The 16,388-nt window shown below is 54.2% G+C and overlaps 1 protein-coding gene across 31 annotated transcripts in view; it reads left to right on the top strand.

The window, feature by feature from the left end:
* Window positions 1-16,388, top strand: part of TNS1 (tensin 1) — a 214,210-nt gene that overhangs the window by 64,706 nt on the left and 133,116 nt on the right. For 7 of the 31 annotated variants that reach the window (XM_074010047.1, XM_074010044.1, XM_065526056.2 and 4 more), the window contains exon 1: window positions 3,056-3,261. The exons of 22 other annotated variants lie outside the window; for them this stretch is intronic. Coding sequence is in view for 1 of the 9 variants with exons in the window: in XM_015432760.4 (XP_015288246.3) it covers window positions 10,168-10,173 (6 nt within the window). In the remaining 8 variants the exon portion in view is untranslated. Of the gene's footprint in view, window positions 1-3,055; window positions 3,262-7,120; window positions 7,208-9,629; window positions 10,174-16,388 lie in introns of those variants that run through there. 2 more of the 31 variants (XM_074010050.1, XM_015432760.4) reach the window with 2 other exon arrangements.

Here is a 16,388-nt window from a genome sequence, read left to right as displayed (position 1 = left end):
CCTCAGGGGCTTGGAAGGAAGAATTGGGAGGAGGGAGCCAGGGGGCTGAGCAGGCTTGTTCAGAAAGCAGTTCTCACTGTGTGTGTGTGTGTGTGTGTGAGAGAGAGAGAGAGAGAGAGAGTATGTGTGTCTGTGTGTATATGTGTGTGTGTGAGAGAGAGTGAGAGAGAGAGAGAGACTGAGATGGTGGAACTGACACTGGGGAGAGCTGAGGATAGATGATGGGCTATGGGCAGCTCTTAGAATTAAGGAGGAAGGCTGCTCTTTTTCTGTGAAATCCTCTAGCTTGTCGACTTCCTTTCTTAAGGTTTCAAGGGACTTGCTGGGTTTATAGTTCTATACCCAGGTGCAGGAGCAGGCAGGCTGGAAAGAAGGGTAAGAGTGGGGTAGGGGATGGACAGTGTAACCTCCAAAGTCTCCTGAGAGTGGCTGGAGGAAGGGTCTTCCAGCACCCCCGGCCCCCCGCCTGCCCAATCTGCCACAGACCTTTGTGGGATGTGTCTGGGATGTCCTGGGTCCTAGCAAAGCCCGTGTTTCTGCCTGCGATTATATAGCTTCAAATATAAAAGTCTTCATAAGATTATCTTTGGTGTAGCTTAGTGCTGTATTAAGCATTTTAAAATGCCCTTTGATTCAATCATGAACTGAATATCCATCCATCCATCTCTTCATCATTCATTTATTCATTCCACACTTACTGAGAATCTACTGTGTGTCAACCTTGTGCTGGGCACTGGACAAATGAGGAAAGGGGTAGAGAAAGAATGAACGAATCCCTCATCGTTCCAAAAATGGGAGCCATAGAAGTGCATCTGACCCACTGCATGTCAGGGCGTTAGTGAGCCACAGAAGTCCCAGGTGTTCAGAGGAGGGGACAGTGCCCTCCAAGTGGTGAGTCTGGAGAAGGATCCAGGGAGGATGGCTTCTGAATTGAGCCCTGAATGCTGACAGGGAGGAGAGAGAATGGTGTATGAGAAAGGCCTGACCATCAAGGTTGGGGGATGGAGGGAGAGAAGGTTGGAAAGGCCGGGATGTTCCACTGCAGAGCTTGGACTGGAAGTGGCAGACAGTGGGGAGCTGGGACCCTTTGATGTCAGTTGGGATAATATGGATGTGGGTTGGAAGGAAGAGAAGGGGAAGATGGAACATTCTGCTGTTCTGGGTACCTGCTAGTGGGAGGAGTTCTAATTTTATAGCACACTCCCCACATCCACCTCTAGAGAGCTGAAACTGGCCCAGGATCCTCTAACTTCCCTCACCTAAGCGGAGCTGACCCAAGCCCCAGAGGGGCCCTTAGTCTGCAGTGGGGGTGGCGGGTAGGGGTTAAGGAGGATAATGTTATTGGGGTCACCTTTGCCCCAGAGTTGGGGCCGGTGACTGGGAGACTTGGTTTGAGGCTGGGCCGACGGCTAGGGAGGACTAGGCCAAGTGTCCCCGTAGTCCCTCTGCTTTCACCATCCTTGCCATTTGTGGACAGCATCCACACTCTCCCAGATTGAGGTTGCTGTTGAGGCTGGTGGGTTCTGGATGCTGAAATTTGGGACTCAGAGCCCAGACCCTCTTTCCAGCTAGGAGAGGATGAGATCTCGCTCTGGAGGCAGACCACGAGGGAGCCATGCCTCCATCTCTGCCCTCCCTGTATAAGGTCCCGAGAAGGTGTTCTTCTCCCCCCATCCTCAAGGGTCTCATTGTCCCTGATTGCGGGCGAGCCAGCCCTCCAAAGTGCTGGCCATCTCCCTGTGGCTCTGGCCCCACATGCTCCAAAATCTTATCCCCTCTCAGGGACTCCCCTGTCGTTGTACTTCTGGGGAAAACTGAAGCTTGGGGAAGGGTTTGGCTGAATTAATAAAATTAGTGTGTGTTAGGACTGGAAAAGTTCTTAAAGACCTTTGTGTCACAGGGGAAACTGAGGCTCAGAGATACAGGCCACTGGCCCAGATGGGGAAGAGAAGGAAGGGCCTTTCAACCTCTGGATGTCTGAGTGGTGTCGAGCTCGGCTCTGGAGCCAGCCAGGTTCAGGTGTGAGGTCCTCCACACCGTGTGGCTTGGACTTCCACAAGTCACCTCTGGGCTCCGAGGTCACGATCTTCAGCTGTAGTAACTGGGTGATTAGAAGACTAAGTGAGAGTTAATGGCCGTTAGTGCCCAGCGTCTGATAGGTGTGGAGCAAATAACTTTCCCCTTCCTTTCTAAATAATCCTATCTGCTTCTTCACTTTTATCATTCACATGGTGCTCTAAACTTTTCACATCACTTTCCCCATTATTTTTATTATGGAAAACTTCATGCATGTACAAAAGTTGAAATGATTATATGGTAAACTCCCTAGATTCTACAATGAACACTTTAATATATTTGCTTTATCACATTTCCGTCAATCCGTCTTATTTTTTGGTCCATTTCAAAGAGAGTTGAAGCATGTATTTCCTTCACTGGAGCTCAGCTTAAATGACTTTTGAATGTACAGTCACAAATGTCCTAACTCAGCCCAGAGAAAACAGCAGAGATTACTATCTCACATTTGACAGCTAAAAAAAAAAAAGCAGGTTCAGAAGTGAGATTCCTGGCCTCCAGTCACAAAATGAGTTGGAAACAGCATAGAGCAGGGTGCTGTAGAAAAGCTAAGAGTTGCTATATTATGATTATTATCATCTTCACTATCTCAGCAAACATTCTTCTCCACCCAGCAGCCCTTTGGCCATTTCTCTGCACCTGTGTCTTTTCTATGGAGTCTTGACCCCTCCCTACCCATTTCCCCACCCCTGTCCCCCAAGCCTTCTTGGCCCTGCCCCTCCTGTCCCCAGGGAGGCTGCTGGGCCAGTGGCTGAAGGAGGGGCAGCCACATTCCCTGGTGATCTCCTGCCCCAGGTGTCTGCGCCCTGCCAGGGCCTGGCCAGAGCCAGCTAGAGTGCAGCCAGCAGAGCACTGCAGGGGTTAAAGGAGGCCATGGCTGGTGGAGGGGGCCCACTGCTGGCTGACTCCGGGAAGGAGGCGGTGCACTGTTGGCCCGCCCCCTGGGCTGGCCTGGGAGGGAACCCGACTAGCAGAGCCCTCTGCTCAGTTGCTCCCAGCAGTGGCCCTGGGACCAGCTCTGCTCCTTGCACCCCGCTCCCTGCCTGGACACAGGCTCACTCGCTGCCTTCTTCTGGGAAACCAGCTTCTTGCCAGCCACAGCCGCTGCCTCTGCCACTGGCCACCGCCCCTGTCCTGGGAGTCCCTTGGCTCAGACACCCACCTCACTTAGTGGCTCCTGCAGGAAAGGTGAGTGAGTGAGTATGCGCGTGTGATGGTGTACGTGTGTGTGAGTGTGCGTGTGGATTTGTGTGTAGAGGGAAATGAAGCGGGCCAGGGCTGCTGGGCTGTTGACACTGATGCTGTCAAGACCACAGATCAGATTAGGAGAAGGTGAGGTCAGCCTGCCTGGTCCCATGTCTCCGGGTTAGGCAAGCTGTTCAGAGGCCAACCTTGTCAGTCCCCTGTCTTCAGATGTTTCTGTGGTTCTGGCAGGGATGTCTGGGGTGCGGCTTGTCCCTGCTCTGAGAGAGCGACCAGTCAGAAGGAGTTTTGTTTGCTGGGGAAGTTGCTGGTGTCAGTGGCTGCTTGGGACTGAGGCCAGCTGGGGAAGTAGGGAGGGACACAGGGACCAAGGGAGGGAGAAGCTTGGGGGTCTCTTCTGCTACTTGCCTGCCCATTGCGGGGGCATGAGTATTTTTTCTTCTTCATCTCTTTCCTTGTCACCCACTTGAGCTGCTATGAGGGCACTTTTCTTCTCCTAGAGGCTCACTTAGCTCCCTGAGCTCTGACCTTGATTGCAGGGAGGGGCTGGAAGGCCTGGTAAGGTTAGGGTTCAAAGCACTTTTCCCATCTCCACTCCTCAGTATGGGCCCTGCTCCCTTGCCCATGGGCACAGTCTGGCAGGAGTGCCCCCTCTGTCCTCTCCAACCACTAGCCCTTACTCCTTCCTCATCCCTCTGGGTAGAAATGGCTAATCCAGGTGGTTAATGAACAGACAGGGGCAGCTGCTTTCCCCTTCTCCTCCTTCTCCCTCCACCCCTCCTCTTCTCTGACTCTGATGCCCTGCTTGCCACCCGTTCCCAGGCTGGAGAATCCATACAGAGCTGACCTCAGTATCTGTCCCCCAACCCCCAATCCAGGACTTGGGCCAGGACTGCCTGCCCAGATGTTTTAGGCTGGCCACTGTTCTAGAAGAGGAAACTGGGTGGGGGTGATGGGCGGGGGGAACCCGGAGAAGCCTGCTGTGCTCCCAGGCTAGGATCCCTGCAGGGGAGGGGATGGGGTTAGGGGACAGGATAGGTGCTGCGTGGGGAGGAGCTGGAGGAGGAGGGCAGGCAGGCAGGCGGTTGTGGGGTGAGAATAGGTGGAGGACCTGGAAACTGGGGTGCCAGGATCTTTGGAGACAGGGGTTTCTCTTCTGGAAGTACTAGCCACCTCTTCAATGTGGCAGCAGTGGGGAAGGTGTAGGGGGAGCACCCTCTCTTCCCCTCTTGAAGCTGCCTGGGGTGGGTGGAGACCATGGTGGCTCAGATGTGACTTCAAGTTGCACCTGCCCCTGCCAGCTGATGGCCACTCTGTCTCTCCCACTCCAGCTCTCCCTGGACCTCAGCACTTTCTACAACTGGGGCACCTGACACCTCTGGCCCAGGGTTGTGGGTGAGAGTGAGGGAGGATGTGGATTGAGATGGAGAGGTGGGTGGGAGAACCCCACATGGGATCAGCGCTGGAGACCCAGCCTGGGGTTGTCTTGGACTTTGCTACTCATGGAGGGCAGGGAGTTGGAGAGGAGTGGGCTGGACCAGGCTGGGGAGGGTCTCAGCCAGTCCGGCTGACCAGCAGGGCTGGGAGCCAGCACTGTAACCAGGAGCTGAGGGTTCTTGGCGGTGGAGGAGGCAACCTGGGACCCTCTTCTTCTAGGCGCCTGGTCTTGAGCCCTTCTGGCTCTGCTTCCCCATCCTTCATCCCATGCTTCTTCACACTTCACTTCCCGAAAAGCCCCAGTGAAGAATTTCCCAGGGAGGTGGCGGTGTCCAGGAAGTATAAGCACAGAGAACCTGGTGGCCAGGTGAAGCGGGGCTGGGGTGGGGTGCTTATGGGTTCAGAGAAGATGTTATTGTTTTGTGGACCAGCTTCTGGCCTCTGATGGACTGTGGCTGAAGCCTTGGAGTCTGGGGACACTCAGACTCCTGTTTCTACCCAGATAGGAGCAGGAGTCAAGGGGGGCCAGAAAGGACTTTTGTTTGGTCTGAGGAAGAGGAGCCTCAGAGGTGGAATCTCGGCTCATGTGAATGAAGAGCTTCCTAAGGACCCTGGTGGGTCAGCAGGAGGATGGGCTGCCTTGTAAGGTGGAGCGCATCTTGTCCTGGGGGGAGTTTAGACAGAGGCTGGACAACGGCTTGGAAGGATTCCTGAGCTGGGATGTGGTTAGAGGCGATGACCTGGATAGTCTCTTGGGATGCTGAGGGCCTGGGATACTTGGAGTCAGAGAATTCTGACACCAGAATGGGGGATCAGGAAGCTGTGTCCTCTGGCCTAGGGCGTGGGCACAGACCACTCGCAGGGGCCCCCTCCTTCCTGCCAATGTGTAAGGAACCAAGAGCCTGACGCTCTGCCCTGGCACTGTGCCTCTCCCTCACACCCGTGGCTCAACTGCCTACCAGGTCCGCCCCCAGCTGCTTCCTGCAAAGGTTCTGAGGTTCTTCCTATTCCTCCTGGCCCACTCTGCCCCTTGCCTGTGGTGGGCTGTGTGACAGTGTGGAGTCGAGGGGACAGCAAGCACCACAGGCTTCACCCCCAACCCCTGCAGTTAGAGCCCATGTTCCCTGTTGAGGGGCTCTGGGGCCAGTGTGCAAGGACCGGGGTTGGGTGCTGGGATGTTGGGCACCTTGAACCCCTGCCCAGTTTGGCCTCCCCAAAACAGGCCTCCTTAGCCAGCCTGGAGATGGCAGACCGAGGGCAGTGTCGAGACCTGAGATGCAGAAAAACTCAGGCATGGGTCTCATTTGAGCCTCAGTTTCCACGTTTGTAAATAATGCAGGGTTGTCCGGGCAGCGTCAAATGGGCTTGCGTAACTGGCATGGGGTGAGGGGTGCAAGGCAAGGCAGTTGCTCTCGAGGGCCTCTCAGGAGGACGAGTGGGGGAGGAGCAGTACCTCTCACAGGCCTTTCCAACATGCTTTTCCTGAGGTGGGCAGTGAGAGGAGAACCAGAGGGGGCTGGGGCCAAAGCTTTCCCCAGACCAAACAGATTTGGGCTTCCCATGATGTAAGTGCCCATGAGTGGTTCTGGGTGGGCTTGAAACCCACCATGGACTCCATCCTTCCTACAGCCAGCCTCCTCCACAGCCCCTCTGTGGATGCCTGTGCCCCCTTTTCTCCTGACGAGAGGGTGACACAGTTGGAGACTGAGATCACCCAGCTCAACCACCGCCTCCGACCAGGGGAGCCCCCTCACAGTCTTGGTTTCATCTGAGAGGGAGGTCCTTTCTGATGTCTAACTTCAGTCCCTCTTCTCCAGTCAGGGACTACATGAGGCTGCTAAATGATGACACTCTTTCCTGGGGTTTGAAAGAGACTCAGTGATGGTGGGAGGGGCATGCAGGGAAGGATCGGGAGACCTGAGTGTGCCATGAGCCTGGGACACCAGGGCGGGAGCGAGGGTGACAGGCAAAGGCTCTCGGCTGCCAGTGCTTCTGGTTTCTTGGCTTAGTTCTGAAGCCAAAAGCTGCTTTGACCCCAGGAAACTGAGACCCAGTTGAGGGATATGTTTGGAGGTGGGGGGCAGAGGAGATAGGCAGGAAAGCCCTCCCAGTTACCAGCCTCCAAATAAGCAAATCAGAAGTGGGTGGGGGGAGAGGGTGGTTTCTGGAGACTGGGATTTGGGAGGACTGGCCTAGACTTTGTCCCCATTACTATCCACCAATGACCCCTGGCTCAGTAGCTCCCTGGCCAGATGGCTCTTAGCTTTCTAGGGCTATTAGGCATGCAGAAGTGTGGGCATAAGTGAGCTGGGACAAGGGGGTGGGGATGGCAGGGTGGCCAGCTTGGCAGGCTGTGCCCACAGCCCCTGGTGCTACTTCCATTATGCAAGGTCACACCGGCCCTTCCCTCTTTCCTTCCCTCCGATGGTCTGGAGCGCTTTCCCATCCGTGATGTTGCTGGACACTAGAGAGCTCCAGTGCAGCCTCTACCCAGGTTGGTGGACTTGGCCATCTTCCTACTTGCCCCACCTCGCCTTCTCTCAAGGGGAGAGGCTTGTCTCTGTGGAGCTGGAGCCCATGTGGGAGGGGTGGTGGGTGGGCCCGAGCCAGTCCTTGGCGCTACCTCCTCCAGGGCTAGTCTGGGCTGTGCAGTCCCTGCCTTTTTAGGGCTGGAAGCCTGTAGTTCAGCCCTGAAAGCCTGTAGTTCAGCCCTGGGTGTGGGAGACAGGAGGGACTGGACCAGCAGGGTGGGGGCCTGGAGAGCTGATGGGGGTGAGGGGTCACAGGAGTGGCTGGGGGGAATTCTGGCCCTTTGGCCACTATGGGGCCCCAGACATGGGTCCATTTCCCCCAGAGACCTTCCTCGACTTTCATCTTCTCCCTCAGAGAAACCCAACAGTGTTCTGTGATCCTTGCAAGTTTCCCGTTTGCTCACCTGTCTTCTGGATGGATTACAAGTTCCTTGAGGGCAGGCCTGCACCTCTGGCCTCTCTGGGGATCCTTGCTGTGCTTGGCAGAGTGCTGCTCAACACACAGATGACTGACTAATGGAGGACAGAGGGGTGAGGGTTTTGATGGGGCCTGGTGAGGATTTGTTAGACTTGGACTGAGGTCTGTTTGGAGGCTGAGAATGTGAGTCTGGTGCCAGACTGTTGGGGCTCATCTCATGATGACCTGGGTTACCAGCTGTGTGGTCTCACCTTTGCCCCTTGACCTTGACCAGACCTGGGCAACCAACTGGTCTCCTCAGTTTCCTCACTGTCAAATGGGATAACATCTGCTTCAAGGTATGGGTGTGAGGATCAAATGACTTAATTTATTTAAAGCACTTTGGGCAGTGTCTGGCACATAGTAGGTGCTCAATGAAGGTTAGTTATTATGATTATTATTGGTGGTGGTGGTGATAGAGTTCTCTCTCTCTTGTCTTGTTGTTCCATCTGTAAGATGAAGAAAATTATGGGACTAGAGAGTGGAGAAGATGCTGGTGTCATTTTCCCTTAAGAGGTCCTAGCATCAGATCCCAGGGCAGAATCTTCTCTGCCCCCATTCTGTCTCTCTTTCTCTGCAATTAGAGGGCAGGCAGGGAGCTGAGGGGCCCTCTGGAGGTCTTGTCTGTTCAGGGAGCCCATGCAGATCTGTGTTTACGGAGGACTCTGAGAAAGTTGCCATCACTGTAAACAAGATGCATTATTATAAACCAGCCCGAGCTCCCCTTCTTGGATCCCATCCCATGCCTTGATGAGAGTCACAGAATCGGAGACTCCCAGGCTGAGCAAGGACCTAGCCTGGCCTCCAGGAAGCCTGCCCTGGACCATGGGCTACACCCATAGAGGTGGCATCTACATTTTAAAGTAGGATCACCAAATAACTGCTTCAAATTATTGTGTCTTATGCCCTCTAGGTTCCCCCAGAATCGAACTGGCATTCCTCTTGTTGCAACTTTAGTTCAGTCCCTTGTTGGTAGCGTGTAGGGAGAACCATGTCCGCTCTTCCTGCATGCCATATAAGCTGAGAGCTTTGAACCCGTGCAAGGGTAGGGCTCCTGGCCACAATCCCTCTCCATCCCAGGCCTCTGCCCTCTCTGGGGTCTCCTGCTTTCCGGTGCCACTGACATTCCTCATTAGCAGGGGTCAGCCCTCAAGGCCTGCCAAGCTATATTCTCCACCCAACCCGGTTCCCACCCAGGGAGGCTGGGGTTGCTCTGGGTCGGGGGTGAACTCCATTTCCGGACCCCTGGCCCGCCCAGTTGCAGCTGCAAAAGGCATTAAGCTTTTTTTTGGAGAAAGAATGGGCTTGGGTTGATGATGATGACAGCTGGGGAACGTTCCTGAGCTCAGCCTGGCCCTATCTTGCTTTCCTTCCTTGGCCCCTGCTCACCTCTGCCCAATTTCTAGGCCATTGCTCGTGTAGAGGTGGGCCTCACCTTTGCCCCTTGACCTTGACCAGACCTGGGCAATCAGCTGGTTTCCAGCCACCCTGTGTGGGAGCAGTTTGTGGGTTCAATGCTGGACTTGGTGCTGGGGTAGGTGGTAGGGGTGGGGAAGAGGGCTTCAGGGGAAGCGGAAGAGAGGGGCTTCACCCTGGGGTCCATCTGGGTGGGAGAGCAGTGGTCCTCAAGTGAGCAGATCTGAGTCTAGGCCTGACTCCGTCCCTAGCCTCTGGAGGAGTCCCGCCTGAGTCCCTTCTCTCGCTGGGCCTCAGTGCCCTCACCTGTAAATGAAGGGCTGAAGAGGTGCAGGGGTGGGGGGGTCTGTGAGTCCATCTCCCCGGGGCCTCCACTGGGCGTCCCCCAGTCCCAACGCTGTGGAACTTCACCTTGGATTGACCTTGCTTCCCTCCCCGCCCCGCCCCCACCTCTGGCAGTCGCTGGCAGGAAGTCCTGCTGATTAGGGCCCTAATCACCGGCTGAGACTCCCAGAAATGGCAGAGCTGGTTGAGCGAGAGGGGCCGCCAAGCCAGGAAGGGGGGGCTGGCATGGGGACAAGCCTCCACCCAGGGATATGAGCTGGGGTTTGGGCTATGATTTGGGGGTGGCAGAGATGGGCCGGCCCCAGGGGTGGGCTCCTTGGGTCTGGGGCGGTGCTGGTGGACCCACTGTGGACGCGGTGCGGCAGCAGCTGAGTCCAGCAGGGCACATGGGACCGCTGGATTGTTCACTTTAAAAGCCTTTGAGGGCATCCACCCTGTGCCAGTCAAGGTGCTGGGTATGAGGCAGGAAAGACCGGGAGACACAATCTAGTGGGGAGATGAGGGGAGTATACAGAGTGTTGCTGCAAAACGCAGCGGGAACGTCAAGCAGAAGGCAGCTCATGTGAGCTGGCAGAGTGGAGGAAGCTTTGGAGAAGAGGTGCCGTTTGAGATGGATTTTGAAGTTTGGGAAGGAGTTTTGCCGGGAGGAAAAGGGGCAAAGACTTCTTCAGGCACAGGGGAAGGCATGCGTAGAGGCCCAGTGGCATGCAGGTAAGGAGCAGTAACCAGCGTGGGTCTCCCTCACCAGCTCTGCTACATGCGTCTGAGCCTTAGTGTCTGCATCTGTAAAATGGGGTTCATATTTCCAACCTTGTAGTGCTAGTGTGGATATGAAATGAGATGTTATTTGTAAAGTTCTCAGCCCGGTGCCTGGCATGGAGCAAACTCACAGTATATGGAGGCTTAAAATGGCATGTGTGGGAAAGGATGGCTTTGGGGAGAGCCCGAAAGTGTTGCTTGGGGCCCAAGACGGGGGTGGGGGATATTCTGAGTCAGGTTAAAGAATGGAGCGGCAGGGGATTTTAATATAGGGAAGACATGATGAGACTGTGATTTAGGAAAGGCAATTGGGCCACTGTGATGGCTGTACTAGGCAGGGGAGTCCTAGGGACAGGCCTCAAGCCAGGGCCTCAGTTCCTGGAATCCTATGTTCAAATTCCTCAGCCCTGGGGCTGGAAAATCCTCTCCCAAGTCAGTTCATCTCCCTGATCCCTCTGGGCTTCCTTCCAGCATACCGTCCTCCCCTCCTGGATTGGGAGGCCAAGGAGGCCCTGAAATCTCCTTCCTGGGAGAACTTTCAGGCCAGGAGAGAGCCATCCTTGGCAAGTCTTCACACGCAACCCTGGGATGGATGAACTGCAGCAGGCAGGAGTGAGGGTAGACTGTAGGCAGCTTACATATCTAAGGCACCGAGAGGATCCTTTTGGAGGCCTCCTTTACCATCTGGCCTGGAACACAGTAGCCCCTCACTGTTTGTTGAATGAATGAATGAATGAATGAATGAATGAATGAACAGCAGTGTTCCCTGGTTAGGGTGGAGGAGCCTGTTTGCTCAGAGACAGCCATGCCCAGCCTGGCTCTATATGGCCTGGTGAGTGCAGAGAGTGGCTGCCTGTCCAGAGTTAGATGGGATGTTGAGTGTCTCAAAGGCCAGGTGCCTGGCATGTCCCAGATGTTCAGGGACTGTGTGTTGATGAAGGAGAGGGAATTTCAGCAGCATTTATTTCCTATAGCAATGACCTCTCATGAGGCAGCATGATGTGGGCGTCAACTTCACAGACTCTGCATCCACGTGGTCTGCGTGTGAATCCTGACCCCACCTCTTGCAGGCTATGTGACCATGAACAACTTACCTGACCTGCCAGTGCTTCCCTTTGCTCACCTGTAAAATGCAGGAAACAAATAGAACGGGGTCTGGCACGCAGGCTGTTCTGCATAAACCTTGGTGATTGTCATTGCTGTTTTTGTTATTGTTATTACTATTACTGGTGCAGTGGGAGAGAATGGGGCTGATGCAGGGGTTTCTTGGCTGGGATAGTACAACTGCCCAGAGTGGGAGGGGAGAGCACAAGAGATAGATGAGGCTCCTATGGAGGCTTAGAAGGAATTCAGTGGCTCACAAACTGCTTCCACCACCACACATGTGGCTGCCTCTGCTGTGGCCGGCTGAGCTGAGCCAAGCGTGGGAGCGGAGGCAGTGGTCAGGCCTGGATTCCAGGCTGGAGCCGTGGGAGAGCAGGGGCGAGCCAGGGTGAGGGGTAGGGGCTGGGGGAGGAGAGGTGATTGGAGAGGAGGCCAGGACTCTCCCAAGTTCCCAGCTGGGACCCTAAGAATTCCTCCCATCATCTCCTGCCAGAGGGCCTGGCCCTTGAGCTCCAGAGCCTCCAGAGGGCCTGCAGTCCATCTCCCTGCCTCCTGGGCAGATTGCTCTGAGTAGGTGGCCTGGAGTCCAGTGCCCTTCACTGTTGGAAAGTGATTCCTCCCCAGTAACCACTGTCTGACTGCAACTCCTTCCTCCCCCTCCTCACCTTGCCTTCAGATCTCCTGTCTTCAGTGTTGCTTTGCAACAGGAGTGTGAGAGAGTCAACTTCAGGGGCCTGCTCTGACTTGGGGCAGAGAGAGAGGTCTGTGTAGTGCCGCAGAAGGACCCATGGCAGGGGTGTCAGGTGGCCTGCTAGTCCCTCTTGGCACTGTGAAACTTTAGGCAAATTGCTTCCACTTTTGGGGCTTTGGTTTCCTCAATTGCGAAATGAGAAGTTCGAGTTAGGGGCGTTCTGTTTTTTCAGCAGTGCTGAAATTCTGCAAGTCCACGCATCTTTCTGAACAGAGAGGCTCCTAGTTTTGGGGCCTTTGGCAGAGCTGTCCAGCGTGGAGGTGGGATCCTGTTGGCTCTTCAGGCATCTGCTGGGATGCCAACTGAAATGCTGGGGAGGTCCTTCCAGCACTGGAATTGGAACGTTCTTTGCCCAGTGACCGCTCCTCCAGGCAGCTTGGTTTCTCGGAACAGAGCAGAGGGCAACAGCTGTCAGGGTTGGGCTGGCCAGAATCTCCCGTCTCTGTCCCAGTGACTCAGGTGGGGATACAGTTGGCAGGATTGGAGCCAATGAAGCGAGGGAGGGGACTGGGGAAGATCTGCTGCCCCCTTGGCCACCCAAAGGGAACAGAGTGGGAGGAAGTGATGTGATGGGGACGTGGGTGCAGAGGCAAAGTGAGTAACAGTTGTGAGTAATGGCTCAGTGTCTCCACTGGGTAGGTGGCTCCCAGACTGCACAGAGCTGTCTGGGGCTCCGGAAATTCTCCCCGAAGGCCCAGCCACTGAATCACAGCAGCCTGAGTTCCTCCCTCCCTGTGCTTCTTAGGAGCTGGGGGTCCCGGCCAGCAGGGTGCCACACCTTGTCCCCTCTGCCTCTCTCTGCTTCTCTGGATCAGCCCCTCCCATCACCTATGCCTTCATACTCCCTTGGCCCCATCGCTACTCTGTCTTGTCTTCTAAGCATCCAGGTGACTTGCCTTGCCTCAAGGAGTGTAGAATTTGCAGTCTGAGTTTGAGTCCCAGCTCAACCACGCATCGCTGTGTGACCTTGGCCAACACATTTCTCTGCTGTAAGGTTCAGTAGCCTCATATGTAAGATTCAGTAGCCTCATATGTAAGGTTCAGTAGCCTCATATGTGAAAAGAGGCTACTGCTTGTTGAATCACTTGTTGGAAGGATTAAATGGGATAACCTGTCTGAAGTACATGTTCCTTGTATGTGTTCAAATAATATGGTTGTCCTAAGCCCTAAACTCTGTTTTGTCCCTTCTCACCACCTCTATTCCTAAAATTCCAGCTTCCTGTGTTTCCACCCCATAATGTTCAGGCTGCATATCCTCCTATCTACTCCACCCTGTTGTTTGTGCACCTGCTCTTCCATTTCTGATACCTCCCACCCAGCTTCTGCCGGTGTGCCTTATCCCTTCACCTGCTGTTCCAGAAGGATGGGCGGGGCTCAGATGGGACAGGCGAGTGTGAGGGGAATTTGCTGCTTGCCTCGGCTGCGGTGGGCACTTTGAAAGGAGCTCAGAGGTCTGGGTGTGCTTCAGAGGCCCTGGGCTGCTCTTGTACCCCCCATCTCTGCTGGCTCATGCTCCCCCTGCCCCAGTCTGTACATAGGGGCTCTTTTCCCTTCTGGCTTCCTGGAATCAGCTGTGCTTGGGGCCATGCAGAGTGCCCCTGCCAGTGGATGTGTTGGCGGTGCTGATGTGTTTCTGTTTGCATGGCTCTGCTTGGGGTGGGGCCCAAGCACCAGGGGGTGACTTTGCATCTGGGTCTGGCAGTGGTCAGGCGTGTGCACTGTGTGTGCCTTGGGCTGTTTTGAGCTGTATGTGTGTATGCAGGGCTGCAGTGTCTGGGTCACCGGGTCTTTAGCTGATGCCAGCTTTGTTTTCTGTCCGTTTAAAATCTCTCAGTGTTTTCCGAGCCACAGAGAGCCAGGTCTTCTTCTGCCCCTTCATTTGCCCTCCTCCTTCCCCTCCAGACCTGGTTTCAGATACGTGTATCTCTGAGGTCTGCCTGGGAGCAAGGAAGCATTACCAGGGGTGGATATGCGTCAAATGGAGCCAAACAATGCTGGTGACAGCCAGGCCTACTCTGGCCTTCGGTGCTGGCCGTGCGTCAAGTCTCTGCTGCCTGATAATTGGAAGTGAGAGGGGGCTTCCTGCCACTCGGCCCCAGATGGATTTCAAGGAGCAACAGAGAGCGGGGCTGCTCTGCCCTCGGGACTTTCTGCTTCCGGGGCCTCCTGGTGCAGCCTTGTCCATCAGAGCAGATGGGGTTGCAGAACACCAGGCCCTGATGTGCGCTGATTGTGTAGAACAATTGCACTGCCTCCTGTCGCTGCCATCTAGGGGCTAGGAGTTTTCCACCTGAGTGAATTTTCAGATAACTGAAGCTTATGCGTGGAAGAATTCAGAGCTCAGGAAAAACAGTGGATTTTTTTGATGGAAAGTTCTCGCATCGTACAGTATCCCACTCTTTCTTTGACTTTGACAATAGATGGGATCTTAAAAATCAGCTCCTTCCTCTCCCTCTATTGTTTCTCAGTTTCTTCTGTAAAATGGGGATAGGAATAGGACCTGTTTCACAGGGGTGAGGTGAGGATTAAGTGCTTTGGGACGCATAAGATGCTTAGAACTGAGCCCGGTGCATAGAATTTACTGGTCTGTAAATGAGGATGTTGAGCTGCAGAGAATACCATTAATCACCTCCAGGCTAACACAGAAGGGAACTAACATCTCCTAAGCATATTCCAGACATTTTTACTTATGCCACCTAAGTCAACTTTATTGAGTACTTCCAGTCACTCTGCAAAGAGGATCTCACCCCCATTTTACAGAGGGGCAGACTGAGACTCAGGGAGGTTAAATAAGATCTCGATAGCTAGTCTGTAGCAAAACTGGCATTTGAGCCCATGCCTGACTCCCAGTCCAGGTATTTTTCTATCCCTCCTCTTACCCTGTAGTTGGAAACTCCTGGCTTCTTAGTGTGTTCACGAATCTGGAAATGAAGACCCGCAGACAGAAGGAGTTACGATCTCATAGAGCTGAATCTGCTCCCAGGTACCAGGCTTAGGCTTAGTGCAAAGCTGTCTGGAGTCAGGCAATGAGAAAAAATGACCTCTGTGGACGTCCAGGGAACATAAGGCCATAGACCAGCTTTGAGAATGTGGGATTTTTTTCCTAAATAATATGGGGTTGGGTTGCTTTCCCCCCTGTTCCTCCCTTTGGCCAGCCTTAAACTCTTAAAAGAAGACATAGGTAGACATCAGAAAGGATTTCCTGATTGTCCACCACATAGGGCTGTGATACAGGCAGCGTAGGGAACCCGAAGAGTCAAAAATTTAAGGCACTTCTTCAAATCTGAGATGTCTTTTTTAAAAAAACATTTTAACATTTCCGAAATTGGAATGCACCTTAGGATCGATGTGGACAATTCCAGTGGCCTTTCCCCCTCCTCAAAAACTGTTATTCAGTTGATGATGCTACATACAATTAACAGCATCCTTGAAATTAGGAAACCGGGAGGTGAATACCTGTGGTTTGCAAGTAACTGCACAGGTGTTGAAAGGGGAGAGGTCTCTACGCCCTTGTCCTGGCTGGCAGACAGACGATGGCCTAGCTTCAGAAGACAGGGGTTGATGTCTGTGTGGGTCCCTGATGTCTGTGCGGGTTTGAGTGTGGCCCCAGACCCAGAATTCTCTATTTTGGGCCTGACTTAGCCCCACACAGTCTACTCTCACACGTCTCCGTGGTGGTTGGCATGGTCCTCAGCACTGCCTGAGACCTTTGGCTCCTTGGGTTTTCCCATTGCTCTTAGATTTTTTTCCCATGCACCCTTCCTGCCTTACTGTTCTAGCACAGCTAAGGTCAAAGACTTTTGTCCCTTCAAGTTCCCATCTAGAAACAGAAACCCTTGGTGGAAAGTGAGGGGGTGGGGTGGGCAGCCTCCCTCTGGGTGGAAAAACAGATGGACTTGAATCCCAGTGAAATCCTAGCCCTCTTCATACCTCCATTATAGCATTACTGGGGCTGTTTTATAATTCTCTGTTTACATGCCTGTCTCCCCCACCGGGCCACAAGTTTCCCATCTGGGCGGGGCCATCCTCATTCATCTGTCTCCAGAGCTGGGAGCCTGGCATGGAGGGGCACTCAGTGGGCATTGTTGCGTGAACACGTGGTCTCACTCCCCATGACTGTCACCTCCTTTCACATGAGTCCCACTAGAACCACGACCACAGACCACAGCCCTTTCCTTGAGCAGCTCTTCTAGGAACTTCCTAGAAGCTCTGTTCTCTGTGCTGCCGGCCCTGTCCCCCAGCCTCCCTGCTTCAGAATAGGCCGGGGAGAAGGGATGGGGTTTTCCTGCTCTTTGGGTTGCTGGAGAAGGCA

Source organism: Macaca fascicularis, chromosome 12, assembly GCF_037993035.2.
Source record: "Macaca fascicularis isolate 582-1 chromosome 12, T2T-MFA8v1.1".
NCBI classification, from domain to species: Eukaryota; Metazoa; Chordata; class Mammalia; order Primates; family Cercopithecidae; genus Macaca; species Macaca fascicularis.
The sequence above is the reverse complement of the archived record's forward strand: the minus strand, read 5'-3'. Positions and strand labels throughout refer to the sequence as shown.